This window comes from Mus caroli, unplaced genomic scaffold (genome assembly GCF_978045245.1).
Source record: "Mus caroli unplaced genomic scaffold, Mus_caroli_1 scaffold_6, whole genome shotgun sequence".
NCBI classification, from domain to species: domain Eukaryota; kingdom Metazoa; phylum Chordata; class Mammalia; order Rodentia; family Muridae; genus Mus; species Mus caroli.
Genome location: NW_028227261.1, coordinates 115,030,149 through 115,050,550, shown reverse-complemented (window position 1 = coordinate 115,050,550; position 20,402 = coordinate 115,030,149). Strand labels below are relative to the sequence as shown.

Here is a 20,402-nt window from a genome sequence, read left to right as displayed (position 1 = left end):
TGAGAAAATCAGTAAGCTACTGGTTCATCCAGAGACCCTATCAAAATAAATAAGGTGGAGAACAATTGAAGGTACTGACAGAGATGTCTGGCCTGTATATGCATAACTGTACATCCCACACACATCAACCTGGCCATACATACATACATACATACATACATTAATAGAATGTGTCCTCAGTCAGACAGCTATTATCTTCATGAGACCACTTGCATCTAGTTTTAGAGTTTACCATCACCATCTGGCTATGGGCTGCTGACATTTCCTTGTAGAAGGAAGAAATGGGAAGAGTGTTTGGACCCTCATCTGAGTTTTCAACCACTTTCCCAGGCCATTTATATGCAATTAAACCTTAATTACCTATGGTTAGGAAGTGGAAGCTGCCAGAATATATAGGCTTGGAAAAGCTAACAAGGGAAGGAGGCTCCATCTATGCAGTCATGGAGGATCCATTGTCTATCCTGGTACACACCTTCCAAAGCAGCTGCTTTAGGCCACTCCCACTCCTGATAGTAACTCCTCTCCTGTGCTGGATTACTAAGCCAGACAAACTCATTGGTAACCTAGGGTGGACTTTGCTAAAACCACACTTTGTTTTGGGGACCTTGAAAAGAATAGATAAACATTGTTTTTATTCACAATGGCAGGGGTGAATTTCACAACACGTATACATACACTCACACAATCACATACACACAAATACTAGTCAGGTACAGTGATTGACACATTACATGTTAAGACAGAAATCTCTAGTCCAGTATATTTTTCAGATTGAAAATAGCTCCATCAGAAGAGAGATAAAAATAGGCAATGAAAACAGAAGATTCCCACCTAATTTTGTTTCGTTTATATTAATTTTAATGCAATTCCTCCCCTGAGATGTCTGTGTTTTTTAATCTATATCCCAAATTGTAATATATGAGGTGTATAAATAAAATAAAGTGTCACTTCATTAAACTTTGTCTATTTTATTGTATTTTATTCATTTTTGTCTTGTTCTCTGAGAGTAATGTGATTTCATATAATTTTAAAGGGTATATCAAAAGTCAAAGATATTTAACTAGAGTCAGTTAAAATATAATTTATATATTTAAAGAGCTCACTAAAGTATACAAAGATTAGTATATGACATTTACTCTCAGCCATAGAGTTTTCTACATGAAGAAATATTGCAAAAAGAAAATTGAATTACTTTTCTGTCTATATACAGCATCTGCAGAACTCTGAGGACTAGTTTATTCCTTCCTCCTCTAGAATGCAAAGTGATTATGTACATAACTACTTGCACTAGGGGGCAAACTTACTCAGCACCAAAGTTTACTAGATGGAAAAGAACTTCTACTTGTTAAATACCTCCTGCAAGCTGATGATGTTACATGCATGGTTCAACTCAACATTTATATGGATTCTAACCTAGAAGCTCTGCTCAATACTTGGAACTGGAACAGTGCATTGTTGCCTTTGTGCTATGGCTCTGTGTGTTCTTTCAATCACCATCTTATGCTCAAACCATCTTCCTAAAAGGGTTTAGAAACTTAATCCTTGACTTAAAACATACTAAAAAAGATATGCAGGAAAATAGCAATCTAGTCAAAGCATTATTTATTAATATTTATTACTCCTCTAACATTCAGCCCCTCAGGATCCAAAGTCATGTGTCACATCTTCAGTAGTCTCTACCTTTTATAGAGAAGCCAGCATAGACTTCTCTGTAAATGTGTGATTTATGTAGCATATCATTCTCTAAGATTATACTGGTATAACTGAGGTTGTTTCTGAAGGACTCCTAGAACTTTTTGCTTTGTAATGTCCAAAAAAAGAGAAAAGTTTCAAAGGTTGCACTGTATCTGAAATAAGCTACATTTTCTTCCCAGCTCACCAAAAAGCAGGGCATATGGGTGTGAACAAGAGAGCCAGGACAGCTGAAGTACTTTTAAGGAACACTGTAAACTTTCATCTCTAAAATTAATTATCTCCATGTATGAGTATATGTTCAGTTGAGCCTCATATTGCTGGCAACTATTATCTGAAAAGTATACACTGCATGTTTCTTGATAGAGAACAGTAGCTGCCAAAAAGGTTAAAAAATGCCTCTGAACTAAAATCACTCTTTCATTGGTGATATCAAGGACCCTAAAAAGCTTTTATGTAAATTGTATCTACTGATGTTATTTAGCTTAAAATTAAAAGTGTAACTTATGAATGGAATTGTTATATTTATGAGCAGATTTATTTTTAAATGTCTGAACAGTACCTATTAAAACTTATCCTATAAGGAATCGAAAATGGCTTAGTGGTTACATACACTGCTCTTGTAGAACATGCAGTGTTTTGGCTCTCTGAACCCATAAAAAGTGGCTCATCTGTAACTCTAGTACCAGTGAGTCTGATATCTTCTGGCCTGCAAGCATCTGCAGACATAAACTCATTCAGATAGAGATAAAATAAATAAGTCTTTAATAACTTACTCTTGGTGACATATTTTATGGAAATAGCTAAATTATTAAAGTAAATGTTTAGTTATAAGAGTGACCTTATGGTGTATTTGAGAATACCTTCAATATCTAATATAATAGAAAATCTGGATACTAGCATCAACTCCCACATTCAAAAGTCAGCATTAGGTTTTAAATACTTAAAGAAAGTCAAGATTCACTTAAACATGTATGTACAAGAGAGAATTTTTAAATCACTCACATAATTGTGAACACTATATTTGGTAGTATACTCAAACTTAGTAAATCACAGCTTTTTAAGGTTTAGTAGAAAAAATAGAATCTGAAACCAAATTCATAAATTTTTCATATTTGGTTACTTTAAAACACCTTGTCTTCCCCTGTACTTTGAATAACATTTTCATTAAAGTATAATTTTGAGCATTTGGGAAGTGATAGGAGTTGCAAATGTTCTTGTGCTCACACATAAGCACTAGGGGAACCCAGAGTGTTAAACACACAGGATTGTCCCTTTAAAAGAAGGGTCCCCAGCAAGGGACCAACAAGATCCCTAATGAAGGAGCTAGAGAAATTATCCGAGGAGCTGAAGGGGTCTGAAGCCCCATAGGAGAAATATCAATATAAACTAACCAATACCCCCAGAGTTCCTTGGAACTAAACCACAAATTAAATAAAACACATGGTTGGACATGTAGCTAGCTCTAGCTGCATATGTAGCAGAGGATGGCCTAGTCGGACATCAATGGGAGGAGAGGCTCTTGGCCCTGTGAAGGTTCTATGACCCAGTATAGGGGAATGCCAGGGCCAGGAAGCAGGAGTGAGTGGGTTGGTGAGCATGGGGAGGGGGGAGAGGATAGGGAGTTTTCAGAGGGGAAACCAGCAAAGGGAATAATATTTGAAATGAAAACAAAGAAAATATTTAATAAAAAATTAAAAAGCAATTTACATAAGGTTGAATACATTAAATAATTTGGTTTTCAAAATAAAATAAAAGGAGGAATAGATTACCCATTATCTGCCCAGAAGGCTGGGAGTGGATGTGATTATAGCCTGGTGACCTTTTTGCTATCTGTGGCCCAGAACGCATCAGATCCCCCTCAGAAGCCTATCAAGAGTTTGTCAATCTACAAAACCCACGTTTTGGAAGATGTCACATATACTTTACAAAATGCTTCAATGTAGTCATGTCTGATTTTTACTTAACTGACTTTGTTCCTCTCAGAGATTTATGTGTGCTTTATTTTGTACACAGGACTGAGGTATTGCCAGAAAAATTTTCACCAAATTGTTCTGTGCTGAAATATGTCAAAAATAAACCACTCAGGGTTAAACTCCTAAAGTTTGAACCAACACCAGCTACTTAGTAGTGTTCAATCTAAATTACCTTCCCTCCTGCAGATCATTACTTTGCTGACCCTGGTGGTCAGAGACATCCCCATAAAAATATTAGTTCACTGGATTATCTTTAACACCTAAATCATTTTATTAGTTCTAGTTTCATTCTGTTGATGTGAAAAATCACCCTGACCAAAAGTCAACTTAGAGGAGGAAGGAATATATTATGCTTATAATTCCAGCTTAAAATCCAAGGCTTAGTTAGATTTCTATTGCTGTGAACAGAAACCCTAAGTAAGGCAATTTATGCATATTTGAGGGCTTGCTTACAGTTTTACAGGATAAATCTATTATCATAATGCTAGTGAACATGGAAAGAGGCAGGTAGGCCCAAGGCTGAAACAATATAGCTAAGAGCAAGTTTGAGGCAGAAAGAGGAGGGAGGAAGGGAAAGGAGGAACAGTAGAAAGAGGGATAAGAAGGGTGGAGGGAGGCAGGGATGGAGGGAAGGAGAGACGGGTGAGAGGATGGAGGGAGACAGGGAGGGAGAAAAAGAGAGAGGGCGGAGAGAGGCAGAGGGAGGGACAGAGGGAGGGGTAAGGGGAGAGGGGAGAGGGGGATGGCGAGGGGGAGGGGGAAAGGGAGAGGGAGAGAGAAACAAAAAACCCTGGTCCTGCCCTGCAGTTTTGAAACCTCAAAGCCCACTCCCTAGTGACATGCCTCTTCCAACAAGGCCATACCTCCCAATCATTCTCTTAACAGTTTTACCAACTAGGGGCCAAGTATTCAAATATATGAGCTTATGTGGGACCTTGTTATTCAAACCATAACAGTTCATGAGTTTCCATTGCACTACGTTTCCACCATGCTCCTGAAATGTCCCCAGATACCCCCAATTCCAATTGTTTCTCCCCGTATTTTCTTGCTCCCTCTCCTCTCCATCTGATTCCTCTTGTTCCCAACCACCCCCACCCCCAGTCCACCTGTGAAATCTATTCCATTTCTCCTTTCAGCAGAGATCCTTGTGTCTCCCTTTAACTCTTATTGTTGCTTAGCCTCCCTAGGTGTGTGGAATGTAACGTGATTGTCTTTTACTTTACAGCTAATAACAACTTTTACATAAATACATAAACTCATTAACTCTTGAGAAATTATATATATATGTGTGTATACACACACACACACACACATATATATATATATATATATATATATATATATATATATATATATATATATAGAGAGAGAGAGAGAGAGAGAGAGAGAGAGAGATTTGAAAAAAACTTAAAAATTGCCAGGAACTAATCTAACACTAAAATTAAAAACTTGCAGGACACAGCATCATTCCCCATATGTTAAGTAGGCTTTTAAGAACTTAAATTTCTAAAATAATTCTGTGAAAGTCTTTAATGGGAGCTCAGAGGATGAAAAGAGCATTCTGTAGTGTTCGACATTTTTTGCTGTTAACTGTCAAATTGAGGATGAGCGTGCTAGGTCTTTGGGCTGACAGCACTTCATTTTCCAGCTCTGTCGACCCCTTTGGGTTACAATCAATGTAAAATAGTACTGAAACAGAATACTCATTTTTTCAAATGGATATGTCCAAATTTTATTTTTAAAAAAATTCAAAATCAGGGACAAAGGAGATGACTCAGTGTGAAACTTTCTATGAGAGCATGATCTGGATTCAGATCGCACTCACATAAAACTCAGCTATGGTGACACACATCTTCAAAATAAGATTGAGAGGGTTGAAGCACACAGATCCTTGGAGTTCCATGTCCAGCTAGTCTTGCTAAGTCAATGAGATTCAGATTTAGTGAGAGAACCTGTCTCTAAATATAAGGTGGAGAGCAATTGAAGAGCAACATTTGACATCAGCCTCAGACTTCCACACACATGCACACACATTCACAGTGACCTTTGCTGAGCCTGGTGTGGCCCTGGTGAAGATAGAGTGACATAGTTCCTGTTCCTGGGACAGGGCCATGGTGTGAGCCCCCATGACTGTCAATAGCTGCTTTGGGTATAAGGCTTGTTTGCGTAATAATGTACATATTTTCTGGGACCTGTACTAGCAGTGGAGAACTCTTTCCTTCATGGAATGCCCTCCCTGTTAATGTTAATGATTCCATGATAATTAGAAACAATACAAGTCCAGGAGTTGAGGGTGTGGCTATGTCTCTCCAAAATGGTAAACACTGGGACCTTCAGGACAGCCCGTAAGGCTGTGGGAAAGAGCTCTAAATACATGAGTTTGAAACTATATGATTTATCAATTAGGTAAAAAATAAGAATGCAATAGGAATTATATGAGGGGTTTCATGAATCTAAAGGGAAAAAAGCAGCTATGCTGTGATCCAACTTGTTAGAAAGTCACTAAGGAAGAAGATAAAGAGATTTAGTGAGTAGTGATTGCAGAAGATCCCACCCAGCTTAGTATTTTTGTTTGTGCTTGCAAAGGCACGGCAGATAGATTCATGAGTTCAGGATCAGCCTTGGACAGAGCAAAGTTAGGCCCAGTTTTGTTGGAAATAGTAATTTAAGGGCAGGGTTCCACCCAACTAGCTTATTGTCTGTGCTTAACAGAGGCAGACAGATCTCTGAATTCTTTTGCAATGTTAAGAAAAAAAAAAGGTATGCTTGCTGTCTCCTAAAAATTAAAGGGCTGGGGTCATGGAATGCTGATTCATAAGATAAAAGAAAAATCTGGAGTAAATGACTGGATCAATATGTAAAATAAAACACTGGACCTATGTTCTACCGGAGATAAGCTATCCAGAGAATTCTTTTTTAGGATAAAAGGAGAACTGCTTGGAGCACACTCATGCGCATGCTCACACACACACATATACACACACACACACACACACACACACAAGCAAGTAAGCAGGACATGGACAAAGACATCTCCTAGAATAGCAAGCAAGCAGAATATAGAGAGAAGCATACTGGGAAAGCTGTATTAAGCAGAATACAGGTCATAAGCTTGAATCCACAATTTGGATCAAGTTGTTCTTTTTGCTGCTTCCAGACATCCCTTCTCTCAGAACCCCTTTCCAAGCCAACACTGGTCCTTGACATACCTGCACATACACACACACACAAAATAAAAGTAAATCAAAAGCATACATCCAAAAAATTTTAAAAATCCAAAGCAGTCCAATGAGAACGTATTTGAGAAAACGAAATTGTTTCTCACAGAATGCTTCCACTGATATATTTTTAACTGTTAGGAAATTGTGGTAAGATTTTAAGCCCTTAAATACCTCTATTTAAATAAGCTTTAATCCTCACTGTTTCCTTATCTGTTATAGATTTTAAAATTATTTTCTGCAAAGATGCAATGTTTCCAAAAAACTGGTTTTTATTTTCATGCTTATTAACAACTTTTTAAAATAGAAAAAGGAATACCACCATAATATAGGAAAAGACAGTACCCCTTTCTGTTATTTCACTTTTGTTTTTCAAATTCCATCTCTTAGATGAATTGATATTAAAATTTTAACAACAGCATTATTATATCTATTCCACAAGAGGCTCTTCAGCACATTGGTTCTGAAAAGGTAAGGGTAAAACTGAGCTGATGATTTAGCTCAGGAAATTAATCTAGTAAGCTGGTCATTGAAAGTGTGATAGAAATTTACACTTTTGCTCTTTTAATTAAGTTCTATGACAGCAAAAAGATTTTCTTCCCAAAAGGTGAGAGGTGAATAGATAATTTCACCAAAGCTCTGAAAAAAGTGAACAATAACTACATGCCTTATGATTCCTTAAAGACAGATATACTGGTGATTTCCACTTCTGAGGGTGTGAACAAAGTGACAATTTATGTTCTTCACAGAGTGTTGATGAAAACTAGCTATTGGAGCTCAATAAGCCACAAGGTTTTTTCTTAAATATGCCCCTAACCCTGAAGATTCCCTGCAACACTCCACTAATCAGGGCTGGTCTCGCTCATATGATTAGGAACTCTCTGCAGTTATCTATTATAGCTGTTGTCTCCATGCTTTCCCATTTGGTGGAGGAAAGTGTGATTTGCTGTCAGAAGAAAGCAGCCAAAACAGCAGAAGGTTTCTTGAGGCTCTCCTGGCTTTTCCTGATATGGAAGTAAGTGTCCATTCACCACGGAATTATCCAATATCAATCCAAAGAACCATTACTCTAGCACATCTTGCAAGCAAGACTGATTGTAGGTCGAGGGATTTCTGTCATGGTTCGTGTCCAGGTTTCTGTTTCCACAACCTACAGCAGACCTTTCCAATTGAAATGACTAGAGCATAGGAGTGAAGGTTCCATGCAGGGACCAACTAACTCATCTAGTTTCATCATTATATGGGGTGTGTTCTTGAACAGTTGATATGAGATGATCCAGCCCACAGGGGTAGTGCCATTCCTGAATAAGTAGTCCTAGGTTCTTTAAGAAAGCAGGCTAAACAAGTCAAGGGAAGCAAGCCAGTAAGCAGTGATCCTCTACGACTTCTGCTTCAGTTTTTGCCTTCAAATTCCTTCTATGAGTGCCAGCCCTGGCTCTGCCTTCCTTCGATGGTGGATTATATATTGTAAAGTGAAATAAATTCCATCCTCCAAAAGGTGTTTTTTGGTCATGGCCTTTATCATAGCAATAGGGAAAAAAAAAAAAAAAAAAAAAAAAACAGGACAAAACCAGGAAAATTTCTCCTGAGCTTTTCTGATTTGCTCACCTTTCCTTCCTATATAAGATAATTATTATTGCCATCATCATCACTTGCATGCTGGGGATAAACTGGGGGGTCTACACATGCCACACACACACACACACGTTACTGAGCATAGGTGCATTAAGAAACCAGCATTTTGCAGAGAGTAAATGTCAGTATGGTTCTCAGCCCAAAAAGAGCATCTATCGATTTCATCCCCCAGAAACAAGGTGAAGGGAACATTTAAAAGGAGGGTCAGGTTGTAAAAGCAGGGGATTGGGAAGGCCAGAGTGTAACAAATGGCTTCTGGACTTTACAGGACCACTACAATTATGAACTCTCAGCAGCTGTGGCTGCCTGCACAAGATTAAAGTCAACAATCCATGGAAGAGGAGGGGGCTCACAGGTCCCCATCCCAGCAGAACAGATACTGACCGCTGACGGCTTCTGGGGGATAGAGGGAGTCAGCTTCTTTAAGGATGTAGCAGTGTCTGATATGTTGAACATGTCATAGAGGATAGCCCCAGACTCATGTGTACTTGGGCAACATAAGTTGGACTCAGAGGGTTACTTGAGTGGGGAGAAGAGATGAACAAGAAGCTAGAAATAATGCAATAGAGAGTGTGTGGTTCTGAGAAGAGCTAGAGAAAGGAGTGGGGAGTAAATAGAACTAAAATATATTGTATGCAATTCTCAGAATTTAATTTTTAATGTTAAAACACTCAACTTTTAGAGCTCAGAAATTGTGCAGCCATCGAAAGAACTTATTGCCCCGCCGAGGTACTAGTCGAGTTTCCAGCACTTGCACTTGCTGGCTAGTAATTACCCATAATACCAGTTCCAGGGGATCAGGATACACTCTTCTGGCTTCCTTGCACACCTGCACACATTGTGGCGGCATTTGCTCACACAGATAACAAAGATGGCTCACACCTGTGATCCCAAGCATTCAGGAGGCCAATGCAGGTGATTACCATAAAGTCAAGGCCAGCATAGACTACGTAAGTTCCAGGCAAGAACTAGACCCTGTCTCTAAACCCAAAACCCCTTCACTCACCATTCCCCACAAAAGGAAAGTGCTGTTATAGATATGCCTGCAAACTTTAAGTACAAATGTATGCAGCCAAAGTATCCAATTTCATTCAGGAAATGAACATCTCCTCAGGGTGTCAGTTAACATCTACAGGGCTTAATACATGTAACTCACGATGCACTGACTTATAACAACATACAGTACTGCTTGGGGAATTGGGTTATGTTCCTAAATAGAATCAGCAGCCTTTTTGTTCGCTGATGCATTATGCCAGTATTTCATTCACTCTTGGACTTTTGGTAACTTTCTCAAACAAGTGTGTATTTTTTCACATATGTTTCCTGTAGCTAAAGATTTATATCTCCACCAGAGAAATTCAGAACATCTGGCAGTTTTGAAAATGATCCTTTCTTGATTTATTTAAGTATAATAAATGAATATACATGACTACAATTCTGTGTGTTACACTGATAGACTTCAAGACTAATGAATCTTAGAATAAGCTAAATATCCACCCTTCCGAACTTCACTGGAATGACTCTAATCTATTTTTTCCTTTCAGCTATTCTTCTAATTCATTACCTAATTGCCTAAGATATAAAAAGACATTTTGCTTAAATGAAGCAGTACCAGTAAAACAAATGAGGCTAGCCCTTGCCTGTGAGAGCCATCCTAGTACTTAATCAATCCAGAGAAGATTATCCTTAAAGAGCCACGTGCACTTGCCTGATCTCTGCCAATGCCATATTCTGGAAGCGTTTCAGAAAATTTACATTTGAGTAAAACCAAGCTTCAGCTTTTTAAAACAAGTATTACATACCACCTGAACTCCATTCCTGAAGCTCCTCTTTGGGTACTATGAAAATTGTTTTTGCATGATTCAATAAAACACACATCATCGGCTTCACAAGGGACCAAGGGACTGAAAACAGACAACTCAGAACTTCCGGGGCGGGGGTGTGGTGGGGGAGATGAGTGGGAACCTGGGCCATATTTCACTACAGAATTGTAGTATGAGTCTTACAGGAAGACACAGCAGGGACACACAAGTCTGTTTCCTGCAGTTACATTTCTGAAGAAGTAAAAAGGCTAGTTGTAAAGACATGTGCAAAAGGAAGCAATTAGGACCCTGGGGGAATCTGGAGTGAATGATAGTGGCAGTGGCTGAGCTGAACCTTGAAGCTCCTGCAGTGCAACTTCCCCAGTAGGGGTAGCCAGCGAGCACACATCTCCAGAATGGGATTTTGTGGATCCATCTAATACATAGCGTAGGAGTAACACGGAATGCCTGAAAATGTCTAGACAGAATATAGACATATCCAATCAAGACACACAAAAGTGTCATTAGAAAGTTAGTATGTCTAAGTCCTACCAAGCAGTCCTTAACATTCCCAACCCTATAGAAAGAATGGCTGATTTATCTTCCTTCATATTACTAAAAGGATACACAAAAGGCACAGATTCATCTGTGAAAATGCTTTCCATTTATGGCCAGAAGCAAGACAAGGCTGCACTATCTCCTCTGTAGATTATGACGTCATCAGGGAAGAATGTAAGAGCATCTAACACTCTGTTTCTTCCCTCTCCCCTTCCTCCTCTCCTCTCCACCCCCCACTTTTCCCTCTTCCCTCCCTTTTCCTCCCTCCCCATACCTGTCATTGTCTCTCTCTCTCTCTCTGATTCAGGGCAGAAACAGAGGTCTAAGACCTAAGAAAAGAAGAGGAAAAAAACCCATCCTGTCAGTCACTTTCCTCTCTCCAGAAAACCCTCCTGAATCGAGTGCACAGATCTAGGATGATGCATCTGTAAAATCAACCCCAAGCAGGCAAGGTAAAGAATTTAGGTCATAGTTCATAAGAGAAGGGAGGCTGATGGAGAAGAGCCAACTAAGTTATTAAAATTTCAAAATTTCTAAGTCAAGACATTTTGAAGTCGTGGTAACTGTCTATTTAAATCTAGAAGTGCTTCCTCATTTTAGGCAAAGGTTTCGTAAATATTCTGATGACATGAAAAATATTTCAGCTTATTAATTATGGTTCCCAATCTTTCCTTAGTGGGACAGTGTGGAGACACTTGTAAAAGGTAATGGCCGCAGAGGGAGATCCCCCACTCCAATTCAAGCTTGTCCTCGTGGGCGATGGTGGTACTGGGAAAACAACGTTTGTAAAACGCCACTTGACTGGTGAATTTGAAAAGAAGTATGTGGCCACTCTCGGCGTAGAAGTACATCCTCTGATGTTCCACACCAGCAGAGGGCCCATCAAGTTTAACGTCTGGGACACTGCTGGCCAGGAAAAGTTTGGGGGCCTGCGAGACGGCTATTACATCCAAGCCCAGGGTGCCATTATAATGTTCGATGTAACATCAAGAATTACTTACAAAAATGTGCCCAACTGGCATAGGGATCTGGTACGGGTGTGTGAAAACATCCCCATTGTGCTGTGTGGTAACAAAGTAGATGTTAAAGACAGAAAAGTGAAGGCGAAGTCTATTGTCTTCCACCGCAAGAAGAACCTTCAGTATTACGACATTTCCGCCAAAAGCAACTACAACTTTGAGAAACCCTTCCTCTGGCTCTCCAGAAGACTCACTGGAGACTCCAACTTGGAGTTCGTTGCCATGCCGGCTCTAGCCCCACCTGAGGTGGCCATGGACCCAGCCTTAGCAAAGAAATACGAGCGTGACTTGGAAGTGGCACAGACCGTTGCTCTCCCCGATGAGGAGGATGACTTGTGAGAAAGTGAGGCTTGGGTGGCATCACAAGCCGAAGCGTACAGGCAACTGAGCTGTAATGTCACCTGTGTGTCCTGTGTGTCACCTTGCTACCTAACTAAGCAGACTCAGACTCCGTGTCTGTGGTAGCCAAACAGAAGGCTTCGGGGGTGAAGCCTTCGGACTGTGGCAGTTAAACACTTTCATCTGGGATTTGCAGGTTTAGCTGTTTGTTTCTTCCCTGAGGTTCAAAACTAAGGGTCCTGCAGTTACATCCTATGTTCTGTGGCAAAATCTTGGTACTGTAATTTCATCCCTTTTGCTTAAAATAAAGTAGCTTTTCAAACACCAAAAGATAATTTCAGAATATAAATGTAACATAAAAGAAAAATACCTTTTCAGAAAAAATAAGCTTTTCTTTAGCCAGAAGACCTTTTAAGAAGCCTGGGTTTTAATTTGTTTTATCTGAAAATAATTTTCAGTGACCACTTAATTTCATTATGGGGCAGCAGTTACGAATTTGTGGTATGTAGTTGATTCCTATAGTAGCTGTGTGATCTGATGCAGAGTAGCATAAACTTTTTGAAAGTCTGATGCAACATACAAAGCTATATGCAACATTGACTTCACAGGTAAGTCTGAGTTTTCTCTATTTGAATTTGTCCTGGGGCTCTGCTTGAATAGGGGAGTATATTAAGTGCTAAGTGCTAAGCACACACACACACACTCAAACACCATATGGATGGATAGATGGATAGATAAGATAGATAGATAGATAGGTAGATAGATAGATAGATAGATAGATAGATAGATAGATAGATAGATAGATAGAGATTAGATCTAGAGATAGAGATATATAAAAACCAGTCAAGTAAAACATAAATTGTGTCAAAAGTTTTATTTAAGAATGTGTCAACTCTGTTTACAATATAACTATGAAAATGAGTTGGTCACTTGAAGCTCATAGAATGGCCTCCTTGGCTGTCTACCACCCTTTCTGTCTGACACAGTCACTTAATCTACTTGAGTTTGTCACTCTGTGTCTGGCTCATACCCTGACATGTAAACAGGCACATTTGGAGCGGCAAGGAGGAACTGACAGTTGTCAAATGCCACAGTAAAATATCATTCAGGTCAAGAACATCAAGAATGTTAAAGAATTAGCATAAAATTTAAAAAACATGATTATGCAGTCTCAAGACTTTCATTAATTATATAAGATATTTATGAAAACAAAAGAAATAATGTGATTGCATTGCAGAAACCCAAATCAATCAGAACTAATGTCATTAGGAATTAAAGGAATGAAAAATAATAACACTGGTGGGATTCCTGTCCATATTAATTAACACAAAGTCATCCAAACCTAAACTAGTGGTCATTTTACAAAATGTCAAGCCATACACTCCAAATGCTTCAGTGCTATCAAAGACATGCAAGGGAGAGCAATGCAGTGTTACAGTGCACGCGGCTACAGAAATGCAGCTCCAAGATGCCTGCATGAAGTGTGAGCTGATTTCAGTGTGAAGGATAATATAGACAACTAAAAATTTCAAAATAAGTATCAGTGTGAATTCCCTCATTTTAACAATCATGCTGTGATTCTATAAGGAAATGTTTTAGGAACCATTCACTAATAATAACTTTGTGGCATGTAGAGACATGAACTTCTACAAAGAAAGCAGAGTGAATTATGTAAGAAAGATACAAACTGACTACTGCCAAACATCCTCATGAAACCGATATGGGTATCCATTGAACTAAACTTGAAATGTTCCAGAAGTTATATGCAAAAGAAAAGGGGAAAGTGGTAGGAAGAGTAAGCTATATGAGGGAGATAGAATTTTAAAAAGATGAAAAGAAAGGAACAGCAGCAACAACAACAACAACAACAGCAAAATCACACCTCTAATCCTATTAGGAGAACATAATATGTAAGGAATGTCCTCCGGGAAAGCTACAAGTATTCATCTCTGCTATTATTCCGTGGGGTCTAAATTCCTCTATCCTAGAACAACCAAAGAAGGCCAAAGGTTTTAGTGTGCAATGGTGGGGTGGTAATGCCATGAAGAACTCAGCTGAAGAGGCCACATGGGAAGCAAATGAAACTGAGACTACATGGGAGGAGAGGTGTCAGCAGCTCCACTGTGCCAACCATTACCACCTTCAGTCCTTACTCCCCAAAGTTCCAATTCTGAGAAACCATCTTGAATATTGCAACCAATATTCAATATTTTGAAGAAACACAAGTTAGGAAAGTTAACCTTAGGAATCAAAAGAGGTCATAAAAATTACTGGTTTAAGTAGCTGAATTTTAGTGTGGTTTGTTATAAAGCAGCTCATTGCAAGGAAAGGCTCACATAATCACTGGCATTAAATATTTATTTAATTCATTCAATAAACATTGTATCAAGTATTTAATGCTCCAATGACAAGCTTTAAGTTATAGATTTCTATCTCATTAGGGAAAATAAAAATCAAATGCATAGGACCACACCACATCTATGAAACCTATGAGTTTAGTGTACTGGTTTGAATATGCTTCGCCCAGGGAGTGACACTATTAGGAGGTGTGGCCTTGTTGGAGTAGGTATGGCCTTGTTGGAGGAAGTGTGTCACTGTGGGGGTAGGTTTTGATACCCTCCTCCTAGCTTTCTGGATGGTAGTCTTCTGTTGCCTTCAGAACAAAATGTAGAACTCTCAGCTCTTCCAGCACCATGCCTTCCTGGATGCTTCCATGACACACACACACACATACACCATGATGATGATGGACCAAACCACAGGACCTGTAAGCCAGTCCCAATTAAATGCTTTCCTTTATAAGTATTGCTGCCTTAGTCATGGTGTCTCTTCACAGACATGGAAACCCTAACTAAGAAGAGTTGCATGAAAGTCGAGGCAGTGAGTACTGAATTGAAAACATGAGGTCATAGGAAGTCACTGAAAATGGGAGAAACAATGATGTACGAAAACATGTCACAGTCACACACAACCCAGCATGAGCCCTATAGAAAGATCATGGGATGAGCCATACAGAGGACCATGAATCAGCTACTGAGAAAACATTAGTATGACTGGCTTTACATGTAGGAAAAGACTGGAGGCAAAATTAAACTGAATTGTCAACTTATACCTAAGAAATCTCTTGTGTAGCTTATAATTTTGCTGCTTGCTATGTTGAATAGCAATAAAACCTACAAATGTTTTCAGAAAAGAAGAAATAAAAAGGGGAAGGAAGAAGAAAAGGGAGTGTTGTTCCTATGCTAACATTTCCTATGTATACATGCCTGCATTGCCACACATTGCCTCTCAAATTTCTCAGTTTTTATATTGAGACATTTATGAAACTTTTTATATCTAATAAGTTAGAACTTTTGAGTGAACTCAGCACAAAAATTTTCAACAAGGAGCCAACTTTAAAGACAGACATTGCAGCCGGGCAGTGGTGGCACTTGGGAGACAGAGGCAGGTAGATTACTGACTTCAAGGCCAGCCTAGTCTACCAAGTGAGTTCCAGGACAGACAGCCAGGACTATACAGAGAAACCCTGTCTCAGAAAACCAAAAAAAAAAAAAAAAAAAAAAAACAAAACCCAGACATTGCCATTGTACTTCACTCCTGCTTGATGACATAGGAAAGGTGTTCCTTGACTAAATCTACATGGACCTTTCAAATTTAAAGTTAAAAAAATTAATGTAGATACTAGTTCAGCTAGGCATTGTTTAAATGATATTAGATGCTCAAGTCCAGGTCCAAGCATCCTTGAATATTACTGAAAATCCAGTTTGAAAACTCAGAATCCATCCCTACATACTAGTGAATTCCGTAAGGGTCTATGTCATTTGTTCAGTGGGCTATCCAGCATAAACATCCTAAAGTGAGCCAGTCTGTTGAAATGACTGCTATAATCACAGAGTGTTAAATGCAAACGTATGCTAGGCTGTAGTTCTTAGCACCAGACGAGCAGCAAAATGGAGTTTGTATTCCAAATAATGGAAATTTACAGAATGTTGATGTTAGAGATAGCTATAGAGAAAAGCAGATGTGGACTTCAGATGACCAATTTTCTTCCCGTTCTTGCCAGTCTGAAGTGTCTGCTGCAAATTTCACTTTTCTCATGAAAGAAATTTGCACTAGGCCTTGAATATGACAATTTTTTCATTATTATGGTCCCTTTCTCCTTTATGGAGTTTTTCAAAGTTAAAAATAGATAACTTTATCTGAGATAGTACTCACCTCCCCACTGACATCTTTTGTTCTAAGGAGGACTCTCCATAGAGGAGATTAGTCTCTTATACACAACTGAAATCCATGGAGAGACAGATCCATTACCTGGGTTGGTAAGGTGTATCTTCATTCCTTCAATTAATCCAGACATGTCTGGTTCCCTCCTGATTGCTTTATATGGGCTTAGATGCTTTAATATGCACTGGATCCATGTGAACGTGATCATGGAGTGGTTCATAAGTCGTTACTACTGACAGGATGCAGGCATTTACTCCTCCTCATGCTCATGCTCGTTAGGGCTGTAGTCACTACATGACGTCACCTGCCTGCAGCAGCACCTGGCCCTTTTCAGTTAAACCTGCTCTCCCAACTTGGTGTTAGACTGGTCTCTGTACATGTATTTTCCAGCATGCCTCAGATTTTCCTATTAATTTCCAGGTAGGCACCCTTTATTTTCAGTAGAGTTGGATACAGGTGTTAGCATGCACTATTTCTTTTCTTTTCTTTTTTCTTTTTTTTTTTTTTGGTTTTTCAAAACAGAGTTTCTCTGTATAGCCCTGGCTGTCCTGGAACTCACTCTGTAGACCAGGCTGGCCTCGAACTCAGAAATATATCTGCCTCTGCCTTCTGCCGAGTGCTGGGATTAAAGGCATGAGCCACCACACCCAGCGCATGCACTACTTCTTGATACTCATAGCAATCTGTTAAATATTTCTTATTTTGAATCAGATATGCAAGTACAAATGAGAGTCATACCAAGCTCTTCAGATCCAGTAATAAGCAGAAATATGCTGAATCCAAAACTCCCAACCATATATATTCAATGTTAGTTCATAATGTTCTTAATATGTGAGTTAATAAACTAGAGGGAGTGTGATTTTTGCCCAGTTATGATGCTATCTCTAATTTTTGCTTTTAAGGTTGAAAAAATTTTGAGGTTTCTTGTTGCTTGAAGTCATACAATAAGCAATAGCTCTCCTTCCTAATCTTTCTTTACTGTCTGTTTTGACAATATACAACATGACAGTTCAATCCAAAATGGAGTGTTGTGTTTCCTTTCTGTTCAACTCCTGTTTTACAGTTCTGCATGTATATGTGCAGGTATACATGTGTGTTTTTGGTGGTGTACATTTTTTTATCAAGTGTTTTGGTGGGTTTGGCAGTTCCTTAAAGAATACACTTAGAAGTGAGTCAGATCAATTCATATTTTATTCACTAAGGCAAGCCTCAGTAACCTGAATCACTTTTTTTCATTTTTCTTTCTTTTTTTTAATATTTTTTATTACATATTTTCCTCAATTACATTTCCAATGCTATCCCAAAAGCCCCCCATAGCGCCCCCCACTTCCCTACCCACCCATTCCCATTCTTTTGGCCCTGGCATTCCCCTATATTGGGGCATATAAAGTTTGCAAGTCCAATGGGCCTCTCTTTCCATTGATGGCCGACTAGGCCATATTTCGATACATATGCAGCTAGAGACAAGAGCTCCGGGGTTTTGGTTAGTTCATCATGTTGTTCCAACTATAGGGTTGCAGATCCCTTTAGCTCCTTGGGTACTTTCTCTAGCTTCTCCATTGGGAGCCCTGTGATACATCCAATAGCTGACTGTGAGCATCCACTCCTGTGTTTGCTAGGCCCCTGCATAGTCTCACAAGAGACAGCTATATTTGGGTCCTTTCAGCAAAATCTTGCTAGTGTATGCAATGGTGTCCGAGTTTAGAAGCTGCTTATGGGATGGATCCCTGGATACGGCAGTCTCTAGATGGTCCATCCTTTCATCACAGCTCCAAACTTTGTCTCTGTAACTCCTTCCATGGGTGTTTTGTTCCCAATTCTAAGAAGGGGCACAGTGTCCACATTTTGGTCTTCATTCTTCTTGAGTAGGGCCACAGGCCTCTTCCGGCCTTTTTTTGGTTTTCTGAGACAAGGTTTCTCTGTGTAGCCCTGGCTGTCCTGGAACTCACTCTGTAGACGAGGCTGGCCTCGAACTCAGAAATTCGCCTGCCTCTGCCTCCCAAGTGCTGGTATTAAAGGCATGTGCCACCACGTCCGGCCTGAATCACTTTTAACACCCTGATGTCTCAATTTGTTCTTAGAAAACGTAGCCCAAGTTATGAACTTGGGAAAACATCTAGACAAAATAGGGCATACAGAAAACTTGTTACTATGAGAAATAATAGTAATGCTATTACTATGACAGTATAACTGAACTATAGCAGTATTGTTTACCTATTGATGAGGTTTGAGTAAATTTGTTTTCGCTGAATGAACACAATATTTTATTCCATCACCTTTGACACAAAGGCTGTCACAGTATAATTTCATATTCTAGCTCTTTCTAATCATTTTAATTTCACCCTCACCCCTCTTTCTTTGTATTTTCCCTTTCTCTAAAGCCTCTTTTTTTTCTACTAGTTTCTCTAGACCGAGAATTATTTCTGTACTGCCTTTATTTACTGCAAACATGACTGTGAATAAAACAGTTGATCAAATAACACATTATTCCCAGGTGACTACATTCTCAGATCTATGAGAATACAACTTATTCAGGATGGAAACTATTTCCAGGAGACAGCGGGTTTCAAGAAGGTTACCCAGCAGCCAGGAACTGTGACAGGAACTCCAGGACAATGAATGAGGGATTCCAAGGGGTAGGGGCTAGAGGACCCCACCCTCCTCTAGCAGCATCATTTATGACACATCAGTAGCTTCTAATTAAGCTATTACTTATCTTACTTCTACCCTTCTGTAGTCTGCTCACAGCCTCTTAACTAACAGAACCTTTACAGTTAGGTGTTTATTTACATGAACACCTTCAAAATCCTTTTGCAGCTCTCCATCAGCAATTATACAATTCAAATCTTTTCAACCAAACCTTTAATCACATCGCTTTTCTGACAACAGTTTAATTACATTATGAGTTTTGCCTATTGGATTACACATTTCAGCTTTTGTCTATTCTTAGAACATTAACCTAATACCCAGTTTATCTTTGATTCCACTCAACAAACTTTGATAAGTATTTTATTTAACAATACTTCCTATTTTCTTCTCTCCCCTTTCCTTGGTGCATATATCCCCTTCTGCATCTGCATCACCCTCCACTTATTGATTCCTTCCACTTATCACACTTTAAGTTTGTTGTCTTTCTCCTCCTTCTATAAATTCGGAAGGTAAAATCTAAGTTTTATATATATAGGTATAGGTATAGGTATAGAGATAGATGGATAGATAGATAGATAGATAGATAGATCTTAGAGATAGAAAGAGATTAGATATAGATTATATAGAATAGATATAGAGATAGAGATAGAAGCACATTGTACTGGCTAGTTTTGTGTCAACTTGACACAGCTGGAGTTATCACAGAGAAAGGAGCTTCAGTTGAGGAAATGCCTCCATGAGATCCAGCTGTAAGGCATTTTCTCAATTAGTGATCAAGGGGGAAAGGCCCCTTGTGAGTGAGACCATCTCTGGGCTGGTAGTCTTGGGTTCTATAAGAGAGCAGACTTAACAAGCCAGGGGAGGCAAGGAAGTAAAGAACATCCCTCCATGACCTCTGCATCAGCTCCTGCTTTCTGACCTGCTTGAGTTCCAGTCCTGACTTCCTTTGGTGATGAACAGCAGTATGGAAATCTAAGCCAAATAAACCCTTTCCTCCCCACCTTGCTTCTTGGTCATGATGTTTGTGCAGAAATAGAAACCCTGACTAAGACACACATATAGATGATATAGATATAAATGGAGATATAGATATACATAGATAGAGAAAGATGAGAGAGAGAGAGAGAGAGAGAGAGCTCAAGTCTAACAACATGTGGTACCTAATAGAAATATAGTAAATGAGTAAACAGACAAGCAGGCCAAAGCAAGTCCACTGAAGAGATTAAAGACAGTTTCACTCTGTATTGCAGCAGCCTAGTCAAAAGGTCCTCATACTGAACACATCACTTC

General features: G+C 39.2%; 1 protein-coding gene across 1 annotated transcript; it reads left to right on the top strand.

The window, feature by feature from the left end:
• The first annotated feature begins 11,077 nt into the window (after window positions 1–11,077).
• LOC110292956 (GTP-binding nuclear protein Ran-like) lies at window positions 11,078–12,562 on the top strand. The gene is made up of 2 exons (XM_021160649.2): window positions 11,078–11,333; window positions 11,558–12,562. The coding sequence occupies exon 2, from the start codon at window positions 11,589–11,591 to the stop codon at window positions 12,237–12,239; it is 651 nt and encodes a 216-aa protein (XP_021016308.1). The 5' UTR covers window positions 11,078–11,333; window positions 11,558–11,588; the 3' UTR covers window positions 12,240–12,562.
• The last annotated feature ends 7,840 nt before the right edge of the window (window positions 12,563–20,402 follow it).